General features: G+C 47.6%; 1 protein-coding gene across 4 annotated transcripts in view; it reads left to right on the top strand.

Annotated features, from left to right (window-relative positions):
- The window catches only part of bru3 (CUGBP Elav-like family member bruno 3), a 710,212-nt gene that overhangs the window by 610,018 nt on the left and 85,256 nt on the right, over positions 1 to 14,938 (top strand). For all 4 annotated transcript variants that reach the window (XM_050179555.2, XM_050179554.3, XM_050179552.3 and 1 more), the window contains exon 3: positions 9,199 to 9,327. In XM_050179555.2, the coding sequence (XP_050035512.1) occupies positions 9,199 to 9,327 (129 nt within the window). The remainder of the gene's footprint in view (positions 1 to 9,198; positions 9,328 to 14,938) is intronic.

The raw sequence follows: 14,938 nt of genomic DNA, 5'->3' as shown, positions 1-14,938 counted from the left end.
AACCTGGAACTTCGTCAACGCAAAGAGCCGATATTGTGCCTATGCTTAATCGTACTTTATCGGTCGAGACGAAACAATCGCAATAAAAGAAAGAGCCAGCAAAATGTGTGGAATGGGGAGTCATTGCCTTCGTTTTTAAAGCGACCGTATTTTAGTCTCACGTGCGACCGCTTCGCCATCACGTCTCTCCCGTCAGCCGTTTATGGCGTTCCATTGAGCCTTTCGGATCTCGCCGCTGCCCTATATACGGCACCGTTGTAATCAATGATTATTGACCTCTTAAGTTTCACCCCCCTAAATTACAAGGCGCCATTGCGGAACCCCACGATTTCTTGCTTGCTTCTGTTTGTGCTGCTACTTTGTGATCGCTCCTATCTTGCCTCGCAGATTTTTTTTTCTCCTTTGCCTCGTCTTGCTTTGCGGTGCATTTCCCCGCGACCCGGAGGAACCGTTCCGCGCGTCCACCGTTGCGTACACAAACGTATCAGCCGTTCGAAACGCCCGCGCGCTGCTGCCGAGAAGTGTCTCGCTTTACGAGCGTCCATTTCGGTCCGGGGCCCGATTTGTAAGCTCAATGGCACGGAAGGCTTCCCAGAACCAATTGACTTGCCCTCCCTCCTCTCGCCCCAACTTGGTACTCCTCTGGCGTGCGGCCGAAAATTGCCACCGCAGCCTCTCCTGCACAGTCGAGCCCGGTCTCCGGGTCAGCCCGCTGTTGGAGCTACTGTGCCCATGTGCATGCGCGCGCCGCCTAATTTCCCGTCAACTGTGGCGCCTCGTTAAGCGCTGCGCGTATTTCAGCTTTGGCGGCCGAAATAATAGGCGCAGCATACGAGGTTTAGGGGAAGCTTGGCTGCGAAACAACGCTAAAGCGTGCCAAGTTTAACATAAACATGGACTCTTCTTACGGTGTCGTTGGGAGACCTTCGTGAAATTACTTTACGGGGGCGCCAACGTGGGACACGCGCCCTCGTACTGTCCCGCTATCGCGGCGCTTCTGCCGCTGCGCGGCGTCGCGTTGCCGTGGTCCGTCACCTTGGATGACTGCTGCTCTGTCCGCCGCTCGCCGTGCTCTCCCATCCTCGAAGCAACTCCCCGGTGCAACACGACTTTCAGGAGCTTCGCTTCGATATCCTGGTGCTTGCCTCGTTCGCACTGTGGCTTTAGCATTCGCGCTTTCTGAGGTTCATTCGCTCTGTGGCGTGGGTTCCGTTCCGTTTAGAAGTCGTTTTTGTGCAAAATATCGCGCTTGTGTAACATAATGTATGACGAACAGGCGTCAATTGCAGCCCTACTTCACGCTTACGCTCGTCGCCTTCTCGTCATTTTTTTTTCTATATTGTTTTTCTTTTACTTGTTTCTTTGACATCTCACGAATGTACTACAGCCGCGATATTGCCGTTTATTTATGCACTTTGTAACAGCGCTATGGATCATTAGTGGGACGTACTGACGGGCTAGTTGGTTCATATCTTTAGACGTTTCTTTTAAGTGCGCGAAAACACGAGGACACACGAAAGAAACACACACCACACCGCGAGCGCAGACTGCCAACCGTTTATTTTTGGTAAGCAAGCAAGATACATATATTTCATTCAGGAACGTGTACACGTGTCCGCATTGTCACTCTCACATGTGCCGATAAACATGAAAAGATAAACGTTATCTGCTGCATAAGAAAGAAGAGTTCTTATGTTATCTCTCCCTATTTTGATGATACTGTAAGAATGGCTCATGGTTAGCTTGGGGATCGCTTGTCGCAGTCTTGGTCTACGCAGTTACCCAGCAGATAATATTTATATTTTTATGTTTATCGGCACATGTGAGAGTGACAACGGAGACACGTGTACAGGTTCCTGAATGAAATATATTGACACAATAACGTGGGGCTCCCGCACCGCGGGACGGCGAGCGCAAAGGCCGGCGCCATCAAAGACGACGAAGCGCGTGAGCTGCGCGTTCTTCTCCTGGCTCGCAATTAAACAGGCGCGTCTATTTTGTAAGACTCCGTCTTCAATCTACGTTACAATATGTATCCTGCTTGCTTACCAAAAATAAACAGTTGGCGGTCGGCGCTCGTGGTGTGTGTGTTTCTTTCGTGTGTCCTCGTTTTATCGCGCAGTAAAAAGAAATGTCTAAAGATATGGATCTTTAAACGTTATTTAGAATCAGGTTCAATCAAAAACATTAAATACAGGAAAGTGTTGTGTGCGGTGTTTTCTAGCAGATGTATATGTATTTTGTGCTCCATGGCACGTTAGTACGGTTCACTGAATGGTCCCTACGCTGCTTGTACTTGGGCTATTTTCGCGTATTCCGTGTTACTTTCGCCTAATGCAGACGACGTTGTCTTTTGAAATATTTTACGTTCCCTCCAGATGCTATTTCAAAGAGCACAGAAAGAGTACCTACTGCTTGCAGAGCAGCGCAATATCTCTAGCGTCATTTTGCGTGTACAGGCAACGGTTGTAATTGAACGTGGTGTGAATCGCGTGACTTGTGATGGAGACATATCTTGCTAGACACAACCTGCTACTATGTCAAGTGGCAACGGAGGTTGATGATGGTGGCGGGCTGAAGCGAACTTGGGATTTTTCTATTTCGCATTGTTTGCTTTGTTGTGTCCTTATACTGCTATTTGAGCGCTAATGAATACACTGTTGCGGCAAAAAAAAAGGAAATAAAGACTTGGGAAGGAGAGTACGAAACGACAGATTCAGCGCTGGACTTCAAGTGATTTTATTCTTGCAGCAGGGCAGGGAGAATGAACAAATGCGCATGCGTACATCAGTGTTGCCTAGAGTGTTGCCTAGAGTGCTCTAGGCAACACTGATGTACGCATGCGCATTTGTTCATTCTCCCTGCCCTGCTGTAAGAATAAAATCAGTTGAAGTTCAGCGCTCAATCTGTCGTTTCGTGCTCTCCCTCCCAAGTCTTTTTTTTCCCTTTCTTTGCCGCAACAATGTGTTCATTAGATCCCAACCAACTCGCCCAGCAACAAGTTCTACTCTTTGAGCGCTATTTCTGCACGAACTATCGCGCGGCATGAGTTCGATTTGGTCAGCACTCAACAATAGACGAAGGCTGAAGGTGTTCTTTCTGTCTGTTCCTCTTCCTGCGCCTCCTTCTGGCATTCTTTCTTTCTTTTTGTGTCTTCTTCCTTTTTTTTTTAGCCCTGTACGAAATGACATGCACTCGCGTTAAACTCGAAGCAGACATTCTACGAGGTAATCTACAGTGGCTATCGCAATGAGACACGGCAGGCCACGCTAAGCTTACGGTACGATTGGACTCAATGGAGCACGACGAACGATAGCCTGTAGTCGAGCGAAATGCCATCATTACGAGCGCACTTCAGATAAGGCAGCAATATTATTTTGTGGACAGGGCAGTTTACGCTAACCAGTCCATATCAAAATGAAAAAAAAAGAAGCATAAAGCGAGTATGAGAAGATGAAATCGACACAAAAAACTACAAATTTGCCTGATACACGTTTTCAGCACTCGTGTTTGCTGATTTGTATGTATTTGATGTGTTATAGTCGCAATGGATCTCATTGCGAGTACTAATGCTTCCCCTGCAGGGACATATTGTGCCACTGCGCTTACTGGCTCTCAGAAAACACAAGTCTCCATCTTTCCTCTGATGTTGTCGCCTTTGTAACGTGTCATAGGTACTTATCGCATGTCGCCGAGGTTTCCCTAAAAGTTGCCGGCAGAAATCAGTCCTCAGTGCTATGACTGATAATGTGCTTGAAACGAAGTGGCAGCTCGATCATAACTCCCTTCTACGTCCTCATCCCTTTTGAACGCAGCGGATATCACTGATTGTTTTCGCGGAGAGTCTTAGCTCGTCAACGAAACCAATTTTGCGTGGGGCAGCTGCTTTTTTTTTTTTGCTGGAGATCACGGCAAGAATTTGACGGCGGTGAAATAAGGAGTACAGAATGCGAGACTCGATCGAGCTGACTGGTAGGATCGTAGACTCGTTCAGAGCGGCACCCTGGTTTTTGCTTTTCGCGTAATAGGCCGTCCATTTTCAACCGGGCCGCCGTTTGGGCAAGAGCTCCTCCCATCATGACCGCTTACGAAACCCCTGCGCAAGTTGCAACCCTCTGTTGCGCAATTGCTCTGTGTCCAACCGGGCGCTCTGGCGGCTCCCGCTGCGATTGGACGACGCCGGCAACTCTCGCGCTTACTGCAAGCCTGCGTCGATGCCGCCCTCGCCATTTCGCTGCTGTCCATTGGCTGCCTGCAAATAACCCTGAAGTGGAAAGCTCCGCTGAGTGGATTAACTTTGAGCTCGTCATTCGGTCTTGACAGATCAGCTACGTTGTAAGAACGACGGTGTGGCTATAAATGAGCTGATACAAATGTAAGACTCGGCGCCGCCGTTGTTATAGCGAGTCTTCTCACACGTTTTTATTGATTGCAACATGAGGAGGGCGCACAAAACGTGATCGCCAAAAGTGAAAAGCCGGTAGCCACCAGAGTGCCGAGCCATCAAGTTTTTTGCCGCATGCCTTCAAAAGGCTATCTTGCAGGCGCTGGTCTCTGCACCATCTTCACGTTCTGAAGGAAGCAGCACAGAAGTTAAGACGGGAACAACATCGCCCAGCCGTAACGCGTGTCGCAGTCTTTTGACGCTGACAGATTTTCTTACCAGGACCTGTGATCAGCGTGGCCCTCTTCCCAGCTTTAGGTGGCGTGGTGAGAGTCTCTACACCATAGCATTTATTATTAGTTCATTGTGCCGAGCTACTTCTGAAAACGAGGTTCGCTGAATGTTGCAGTGTTGTGAAAGCAATACGTCCTACAAACGCGTGCGCCCGTGTGAACAAAAAGGTCGGAAGGCGATTCAACCTGTAGTGGAAGTCGGTCAAAGACAACGTCTTCCTCAACGCAGGCTGAAAATATGGAGAAAACACAGCGCACAGCACTCTACCGCGTCAGTCCTCGCGTGAGTCGGGAGTAGCATCGGACTGCTTCTTTTTTTCTTTTTTTCGCGCTACCTTCGGTATCGGCCCTTATTTTCAGAGTCCACAAATCTTCACGATCGGCCCACGAAAAAGGCTAGAAACACACATGCCCGATACGGAAAAGTGGAGGTGGCTCGGTAAGAAAGACATTGTGTTTAGAAATTTGCCGACTTCAGCAATTCATCGTGCGCGCGAAAATAACTGTGGCGCATACGCGCTAATGGGGATCGACCAAGAGTCAGGTGGCGTCACGAAAGTATACTTGAGGAGTATCTCTAAATGAAATGTGCGAACCATGTAAATAGAAAAAGAATTGAGGGCATCTTCTAAAGAAGAACTTTATTGCAACTCGCACAACGTCGTATTTGTCCGCCTCAGTATCGGAATCTATGGCCTCAGAAGTACACGTGCAGGTGCCACTACTCTCGGAGTCTGCATGATGTACAATGCCCAGCAGAAATTACCGAGCTCTAATACCAAGCGATAACTTGGTAGCTAGCGTATCCAACTCCCAAATACACACTACCGCAGGGGAATGAGTGGCACTGGCAGTAAATGTTTGTCTTCGTCGTCATATGGTGATGGTGAAACAACAGAAGTGGCCTGATGACGCAACACGACGACGGCTTAATAAAAAGGAGTGACACGAAAACCTCCGTTTCGATCTTCTGTCACTGTAAAGTTGCCCGCCGCCCTGTGCTTCCAGGAAAAGAAAGTCGGCGGCATCATTTCAACTTCCTTCTGTCACTCCTGATTTCTGCGTCTTTTATTATTATTATTATTATTATTATTATTATTATTATTATTATTATTATTATTATTATTATTATTATTGCTCATCTAAACATCGCTGTAACGCACACCAAAAAATATGCGGGCATCGCCAACGCTCCGACAACAGCGCGCCCCTATACCCCATTTTATCGCACTTGTCAAAAGTGCGCTTAGTCATTTTGAGCGACGTTTCTCTTGAAAGCAGCGTTTGCGCACTGGATGCCTTTGTTCTGCAGGTCTTAAACTGGTTCCACAAGAAATTTGCCACCGCGCACGCCTTATAGGTGCATGTTGTGCTTACCGGTGGTCGTTAGTTAGTGCGTTGCCTATAACTCTCATTTCTGCTGCATCTCATCTTCCTCTCCTGTATGTAACATACATATATTTGCAGTATTTTGTTCTGTTATTTTATTCGACATGCCCTCACTATATATATATATATATATATATATATATATATATATATATATATATATATATATATATATATATGCTTTCATTGCCATTAATTTACCATTTCTTTAATTCAGTTAGTAAGTACGAGTAATTTCCCCTATGTTTTCCTTGGTGGCATTGTTTGTTGGCTTCTTATGATTTTATATATATATACCGTAAGATGTAGCCATGTCAACGCACCCCTTTGTGCAGGCCGCTTGTTCAGCAGTCGCCACGAGCTTTTCGGCTACTCTCACAGCCTATAACGACGGCCGCACAGTCCGAACCCGCGCGTGGTACGAAGCTACTTGGCCGCAGCCCTGACCTCGGGCTTGCGAGCCACCCCGACTGCAAGAAAGCGCAGGTTGTTTAACGAACTTCCGCCGTGTACGGATCTGTTCAGCAGTTGCGGCGGCACTTGCTTCATACGTTCAGACGGCAACAGCAGTCTGATTACAACTGAGCTCGGACTGTTGTCGAACTGTCGACGAGTCAAAGTGTGTAGAGGCATTCGCTTTCCTATCTGGATCTGAGTGCCAAAGTGATGCAAGGCGATGTGTTCCATCGCAGTACAGGCCGGGGTTTCATTCGTGGTGGATCTTTTTAACTAAGCGAACACGTGACCGTCATCACTTTGTCGTGCCTTCGAGTGTCCTCTTTCTTCGCGCTGCTTTGCCTGAAGCGAGGTTACTCTTCCAAAATACGGATACCTCAGGCGTGTCAATGCGAAGGAAGCGTGCAGTTGCCTCACGTCCACTTTTTGCCAATCATCTCTCCTTTCTTCTAGTCGCCGCTTCTTCGAGTGCGATGTATCCACAAGTAAACAGCCCCAGAACAAGTCCGCACTTAATGCTTCGCATTGCAGGTCCCGCTGTTGGCGCGCCGAGGCGAAAAGAGCCGGGCGGCACTCGGAGGCGCGCGCATTCCAGCGCTTCTCGTCGATGCGAGCGCCCCGTTATCAGCGGCAATATATTTCGGCACCTTCCTTTTGCTGAGTGAGGGGCTCTGGTCTGTAGCTGTTATCTCTCTCTTGGGTTTCGAGTCTGCGACCGGGATGAGAACGATGCAGAATACAAAAACAAAATTGTGGATAGTGAAACACTACATGTGTGCCCCCTTCCGCAGGAGGTCTCTCATTTTCAATTCCCCGACGAAAGGCACGCGTCGAAGGTATCCGCCTATACCATGCTCGCCGCCTTTGAAGTGGAATATTTAATCACGGCACAAGGAGAGAGCGCGTCGCAGTTTCCTGCCGGGGAGCCGTTCAATTGCATTGCCGGCGGATTCCCGATGGTACGGGGGACGACGAGCGGACCCTTGCGAGTGTGTGCGCACACGGACACCGGTGACAGCGACAGCGCTGTTTGCCTCGGCGCCACGTGGGGAACAAAAGGAGTCGTTTCGCAGAAGTTATAATGCAGTCTCGTGTTTAGAATCTCAACTTCCAGTTCGAGGTGTAGAGACGTGTGCATGCTACGACCCTCATACGTGAGTGCTTCACAGAGAAAAAAACGAAATAAAGTTAAATCCTTTGTTCCCGAAGCGTCGTGCGTGCTCCGTGCGTTACACTGTCACTGTGCGTTCGTGTTGCGGCACGTAGCAACACGTTTGTGCTTCGGCGCCTGAAGTCTTGTAGACTGGCAAGGATCGCCTTTCAAGCGAGCTGCCTTGAGGTTTTCATTAGCGTGTCCGGCAGCAGTCTCTCTCCATTCTCCCACTGTGTGAGCCTGGCCATGGTGTCGTGCGGTTTCCTCTTTATTCAGGGACACTGGCCTCTCTCTTATGCATACGTCTGTTCGAATTGTCATAAATTAGAATTATGTTCAGGAACAACAACGAAAAACGCTTTGAGACCGCTGTTCTACTATTCTCTTGTATTTGAGGCAAGGTATTCCTGTTCCTTTGTGTCGTCGTGCTATTTTCCCTAGTTGCCTTATACCGCAATCTAACCAATCAGGGAAGCTCTGAAAGTTGATTCTCTGCAGCCTTCTGCGAAATCCTTTTTCGCACGATGTGTACGGTGAACGCTTCCATTGCACTGCTCCGCTGCAAACAACTGTTTACATCTATGGAGAAGTCTTCTATGGTTGCAGACAAGGCCTAACTATTCTGAGAACGTTTTCCCCATCTCATGACTTCCCATCCGCACCATTGCTGACAGGGAGCTACACATTGGTGTAGTTCTTTCTTTTTGAAATTATTTTATTGTTCTATTGCTCCACTCAAGGGTATGTTCAATATAAACTTTCCACGCTTGCCGCTTTCCGTATGTCATTACGGTTAATAGCCACAACGGGCGTCGGTGGTGGAGGAGGTCGCCATTCTGTGTTGAGACACTGAGTGCGGCACCGCGTTTTCCCTTCTGCTGGTTGCCGGCAACATAATAAACAAGGCACCATTGTATCCACAATGGAAAGACAAATTTTGTTGATAAGTTTCATATTTTAGTCCTAAATATCATCTTTCAGCCGAGCGCTGTTGTTCTCTAGGAGCAGTACAAGCAAACGTGGCTATTTCTGTTTCCTGTGGGTAGTGACTCAGCGCTTCTGTTCACTCAGTCATTTGTGGCTTGAGTTCGTATTTTTGATGGGTGCTCAAACATGTGGCTCTGTTCTTAACGATGATGCAGCACGCGCTTGGGTGCCGGGCCTTGCAGTCATGCTAAATAACCGATGTGGTCACATTTAATGTGTATCCCCACATTATGATTTCTCACAGGCTCACTATTATTTTGGGACGCGAACCAACATCGTTCAATCAATCAATCAACCAACCAACCAACCAACCAACCAACCAACCAACCAACCAACCAACCAACCAACCAATCACTCACTCACTCACTCACTCACTCACTCACTCACTCACTCACTCACTCACTCACTCACTCACTCACTCAATCAATCAATCAATCAATCAATCAATCAATCAATCAATCAATCAAGTCTTACTGTCTAATCTGAAAACGGCAGTGCGTGAGAGTGACGCCCCTTGTGATCTTCTCTATTCGCAGAGGATCGAAAGCTGTTCGTGGGCATGCTGAGCAAGCAGCAGACGGAGGACGACGTGCGCCAGCTGTTCCAGTCCTACGGCACGATAGAGGAGTGCACCATCCTCCGGGGCCCCGACGGCCAGAGCAAAGGTGCGCATGCGCGGGCACGCCGGCACTCCGGGCCTCACCCGGCCGCCGCTGAGCGTCTGTGGTTTAGAAGGAGGAAAATTCTAGCGCTCACTTTTCATCCTCTTGTATAAACTCTCGGCCGAAATTAAACGTAAAATGAAATGGTTAACGTTTGACGAGACACGCATTTAAGCTATCATTTGCCACAAATCAGCGTAATTTATTATTCTAAGCACATTTAAACGTTTTCATAATTCAGTGTCATATATTTGTGAATACTGCGTGAAATATAAATCCTTTGTATCGTACTGCTCTTATGTAAGTTGTATTACCGATGTATTTCTTGCACTAAAACATCTTACTGTTCTTACGTGAGGTGTATTGCGGATGGATTTTCTTGGACTATAAGTACAAGCGTATGCTACTGATTATCTCACACTGTGATTCTACATTTGTACTGCTTCGATTGGGAAGAGGAAGATGTACTTCGAGCAAAAAGTTTTTTACGATGAAGAAGCAGCCAGTTCAGGTTGAGTTGAATTTCTTCACAGCTGCTCAGCATAGGGAAATGGGAGTGAAAGAAGAAATCGAGAAGAGTGTGGATATTGAGGGCGGAGATTGACGCTCGAACTAACACAAAGAGCCAAGTCCATTGTAGACCCCTCATCCACTTTTTTAAATTTATACTTTCTACTGTTTTGTTGGCAACAGATTTTAGATTTAAAGCTGCCTACAAGAACTCATGAAAGCTTGAACGTTCTTTTTTTCATGGTACTTCAACTTTACGACTATGAAATTCAGCAATAAAAGCGATATGTCCCTTTCGTAAACTACATGTATGTGGACAGATGTCATGCACAGGTTTGAAATATCTCATTAATTTGTGAGTAGGACTTTTACGAAACTCTCATGCAGACAATAACGATCGCACATTAGCCGCAAAGTAATTATCATATTAGTTCCGTTTTAACAAACTAACGAATACAGTTCACATCATTGTAATGTCTGTTTTCGGTGAAGTTACTCAGTTCTAAACTTCGTGCTGCAGTATTCTTGAAATGAATAGTTTTAAGCAGGTCTTTCTAATAAATTTGAGGCACCAATTGAAAATTCTGCTTGCACCCGCCGATGTAATTGAGCGCCCTCCTTTATATCCAACACTTTTCATTCAATCCACCGTGGTGGCTTAGTGGCTGTGGTGTTGGGCTGCTAAGCACGAGGTCGCGGGATGGAATCCCGGCCACGACGGCCGCATTTCGATAGGGGCGAAATGCGAGAACACCCGTGTACATGGATTTCGGTGCACGCTAAAGAACTCCAGGCGGTACAAATTTACTGAGCCCCGCACTACGCCGTGCCTCAAAACCAGATCGTGGTTCTGGCACGTAAAAACCCATAATTTAACTTTTCATTTATATTGTTTCAGTGCTTATCCAATCAAGCCATTTCGGCGTTTCATCTGTATTTGAATAGGGGAGCCGGGGTTGGTTTCGGGGTTAACCTGCCTTCTAGCGACAATAATTGTGTGGGAGACTGATATATTTGCCATTCCTTTGTGGACCTCAACTATCCTGTGTCTGGGAATACAAATGGTGTTATGGCGCAATTATGTGATGTCATATGATGGAAAGCAAATCGAAAATCAAAAATATTTTATGTTGAGCAGATTAACTCTACAGAGGACGCTAAAGGCTCACGAAAGTGAAGCATCAAATCAATTTAGAGTGATAGAGTGTTCTCTCTGGACATTATTTGCATTTATTCAGTTGAAAATGTCTATTTTAATTCCACACTTTGTTTCAATAATGTCTACAGTTTTGGACAAATATTGCATACAAAAGAAGGTCCCATATTCAGTGACAGTATTGGGACTATATTCTCAGGGTTAAATGTTGAAAGGGATAATACACTTGACAGCAAAATTGATGAAAATTAATGCGCTAAAATTCTGTTGATATGAGAGCAAAGTAAAGCTCATAGAAATCAAGTGAAGCACAAATATCCGTAAAAAAATTAAAAAAGAGATTGGTCTATTATCAGGGAAGAAAAATGAAATCCCGAGTTTTATATTTAAATCGCTTACATATTTAAACACTTACTCAGGTCTGCGCTCTGTGCAACTATATCGAGAAGTTCGTGCGTCTTTCCAATAAGCTTATATGACCCCTTTACTTTTGCGAGTTCGTTACGAACACTTTGTTTCTGGAAGGAACGCTACGCTGCATGCACGGTCATCGGTTCCGTTCGCTCCATACAGCTGCTCTGCGCGTGGCCATATCAGCCACAGCCCTCTGTCTGACCCTCCGGCGAGGAGCCGAGAAACTTTGCTGTGCCGCAGTTATGTGCCCCGGGGAAGATGAATATTTCATAGTAGAGAAAAAGAGGAAGATTACAAAGACGGCCTTTTACGACTTGCTGTGTCCGCGCGAGATTATCGCAGCGCGCGTCGCAACTTCGCTCGGCTGGTGGCGCCCTCCCGCGGCATGACCCGGAAACTGCCACCAGGGGACCCGTTAAACGCGTGGGCTCGGCATGGCCTATCTGTGTTAGTCTGCCGCGGAGGGAAGAGGCAGCGTTCCCATTGTCGGGAGGCTTTGCGGACCCCGAAACGCGCTTGGAGGGCTGCTTTTTTGTTTGCTCCTGCTTGGACTCCGAGTGAGCCGTTCGCTGTGCCAAGGGACGCACGCTGTGCAGTTGCCCCCGTTGTCGGCGCCAGTTATCTTGCTAACGGCTGTGATTGGTGGGCGTCGGCTACGAATGCGGGTATCCCGACGCGGGGAAGAGGAACGCGGGAAAAGTTGCGTGCACGCGGATCTCAGCTGATCCGAGGAGCCTTGGAGGAGCAGATACGGAACGAAGTGGGCAATAATGATGCATTCGTGGTTCAAACATAGCGTGTGTTGCCACGAGAAAACTTTATTCCACCATCGTCTCCATTTGCATCCTGTGTGTTCTTCCCAGCTTGCCATTCATGTATCGCTAAGGCCACCTGTGAGAGCCCTCGCTTGTCTGCTCGTACTGCATTGTCCACAGATCTAAACAGTACGGGCAATGTATGGCTCTGACGACGTTATATCCGGAACTGCTTCTAGTTAGCATTTGCCGAAAGACACATTTGTGGCTAAAAACACACCCACAAAAAGATAGAAACATTGAGGTTTGCTAGTGTAGACCGTGGCGCAGTTGGTGCATTTGCCCTGATGATCCACTACCGCCTCAATGTTTCTATCTTCTTGTGCGTGTGTTTTTAGCCACAAATGTGACTTTCGGCAAATGCTAACTAGAAGGAGTCCTGGATATAATGTCGTCAGAACCATACATTGCCAGTCCCTGAACAAGTTGCCATTGTATTGGCGCTAACAGACGATAGATTCACAGAAATATATAGTGACTCGAAAACAGCTATTAGAGCTTTCAGTAGGGAAAAGATTGCCCCACAGGGTGCGAGAATAATTAACCAAAGGCAAACAAATGCTACACGTTACATTTATTGGTTCCCGGCGCGCCTTGGTGCACTTGATGACATTCCTGTCAATCCAAATGAATCGGCCAGTAGCGTCGCCCGCGACCTTACAGACCGGGCCGCTTTTACATATGGCTTTGATTCTTCTGGATTGGAGAACCAACAGAGAGAGACGCTCATTACATACAATGAAATTACAAAACATTACTACATGGAAAGGAGGGAGTTTCCACCCCCTCATTATAAGCTAAACAGAGCACAAGCAGTTACACTTAGGCAATTACAAACACAGTCTTATTATTCACCTGCACAACTAAAGGAATGGTATGACATTGCAGACATGAATATTATATTTAAAGCCTACCAAAAGGAGATATGCACTCTTGAACATCTGCTCTGGGAGTGTGGGTCGCTCGGCCCTGGCATTTCCCGGAATCGGTTTTTAGGAATGATCAGATCTCCAGATCATATCCCTCAAGTCCTGGCTGTCCAGTACGCCCGTGATAGGGCTAGGAGGCTTGACTTCCCGGTCCCAACAAGGGACTAAGCCAGGCAGGTGGCAACACCTTGTACAGGACCAGAATAAAGTTTTTTCCTCCTCCTCCATAGAAACATTGGGGACGTTTACCTTGGCCTCCTGTGCCTGCCGTCAGAGTTTCTACCTTTTGTTGTGTGCCTCTTCGTCGGATGTTATCCACAAGCTACAATCCGTGAGAACGATGTTTTGTGAGTCTGGACAGAGACTGGTGCGCATAGCGACCAATTGCACGACGCTGCCACTAGCAGGCATTTAATGCCCTCGTCAGCACGTTTACAGCCAGCGTGCTATTCGAGCCCGAAAGCGGGAAATGTCCAACTCATTTACTTCTGCATCCTGTAACAGAGACTATGTGAATCTAACATATATCGACATCATTTCTGAGCCAGAGTGGTCACACTTTACGTTTTCTTTCTTCGTGACGACGCTGATGTCCCGTCGACGATTCTTCCTGTGTTGCTCGATTTCGAAATTTTGGCGTTTGGCGTTCCACTAGTTGCAGTGACCCTGCAGTGATGACAAAATGGTACCGTGAGCATGTTTCCCATCGAAGTGAAAGCGTGTTAACACTGAACACAAGCAGAACCCAACGTGCAGGTTAAGGAAAAGGAAAACATCTCAGCACGTGGCTACAGGAGCTCCACGGCACTTGGAGGCCCACTAACTTGTGGTTGCCGACTGCAACCATGTTAACGGCGTCGCAAAGCCCGTCGTTATGGAGGCACACATCATGACCACTTCCCGGCCTCCCCGGCAGGAACATACGACGGACAACCTCTCACTGGTCTCGTCGGGCGACGGCCTTGTCGGCTCCCATTTGAACTTCTTTTCGCGCCCCTGCTTCTAGCCTCGCTGTTTGGCATTTCTTCCTGCCTGTATTTTTTTCCCTCGTTTGACCTGACGTCGCTGTCTGTCCGGAATTCGCGTCGACACCAAATTAGGCACGAATGAATCCTCCTGGATCATTAAGGAGCAGCGAAAGGGAAAGGAATAATACGAAAAATTTAAGTTAGTCGCTGAGAAAAGACGACAGAAGAAGCGGGGCAGCAATTTCAGTACACCTCGCGCTGTCATAAAAGCTCAGAAGAAAAAAAAAAAGCAAGAGGAAGAACGAAAGCAGGGCGCGCAAGTCGAAGTTGGCGCGGCGCACTACATGGAGGACGAAGAGTCAGCAAAAGTGAGTAAAAACGGTTCTCCCTAACGCAATTCTGCACGATTCGCCTCCGGCGGTCTTTAAGCACCGAAGCAGAGCGTTCCTTCCGCTGAACTTTTCCCTTTTATCTTTTTTTTATTGGTATTATTATTCCTTTCCGCTTGTCGTGGAAGAGCGAGCGGAGGGTGGGCAGGAGAGAAAAAGTCGACGCGGCATAAATATGACTGTCGCGCGCGCACGGAGACACCCGCGGAAGAGACGGAAAGTGTAGAGCCGAACGAAGCTTAAGTAAAAGCGCGGGTTCCATGGCCTAGCGTCGTCGAGGGCCGAGGCGCATTAGCCGCGCAGAAGAGAGGCGGCCGCCTGCGCGCAAGCCAGCGTCGAGTGCGCGTCGGAGTTCATGAAATGGAAGGCAGCGCTCGCTTGTCGTCTTTCTCTTTGAGAGGCGTGTTCGCACGGCGAAAGCCGCTCAGGGAAT

Source organism: Dermacentor andersoni, chromosome 5 (genome assembly GCF_023375885.2).
Source record: "Dermacentor andersoni chromosome 5, qqDerAnde1_hic_scaffold, whole genome shotgun sequence".
NCBI lineage: Eukaryota > Metazoa > Arthropoda > Arachnida > Ixodida > Ixodidae > Dermacentor > Dermacentor andersoni.
This window is presented reverse-complemented; position numbering and strand designations above follow the sequence as displayed.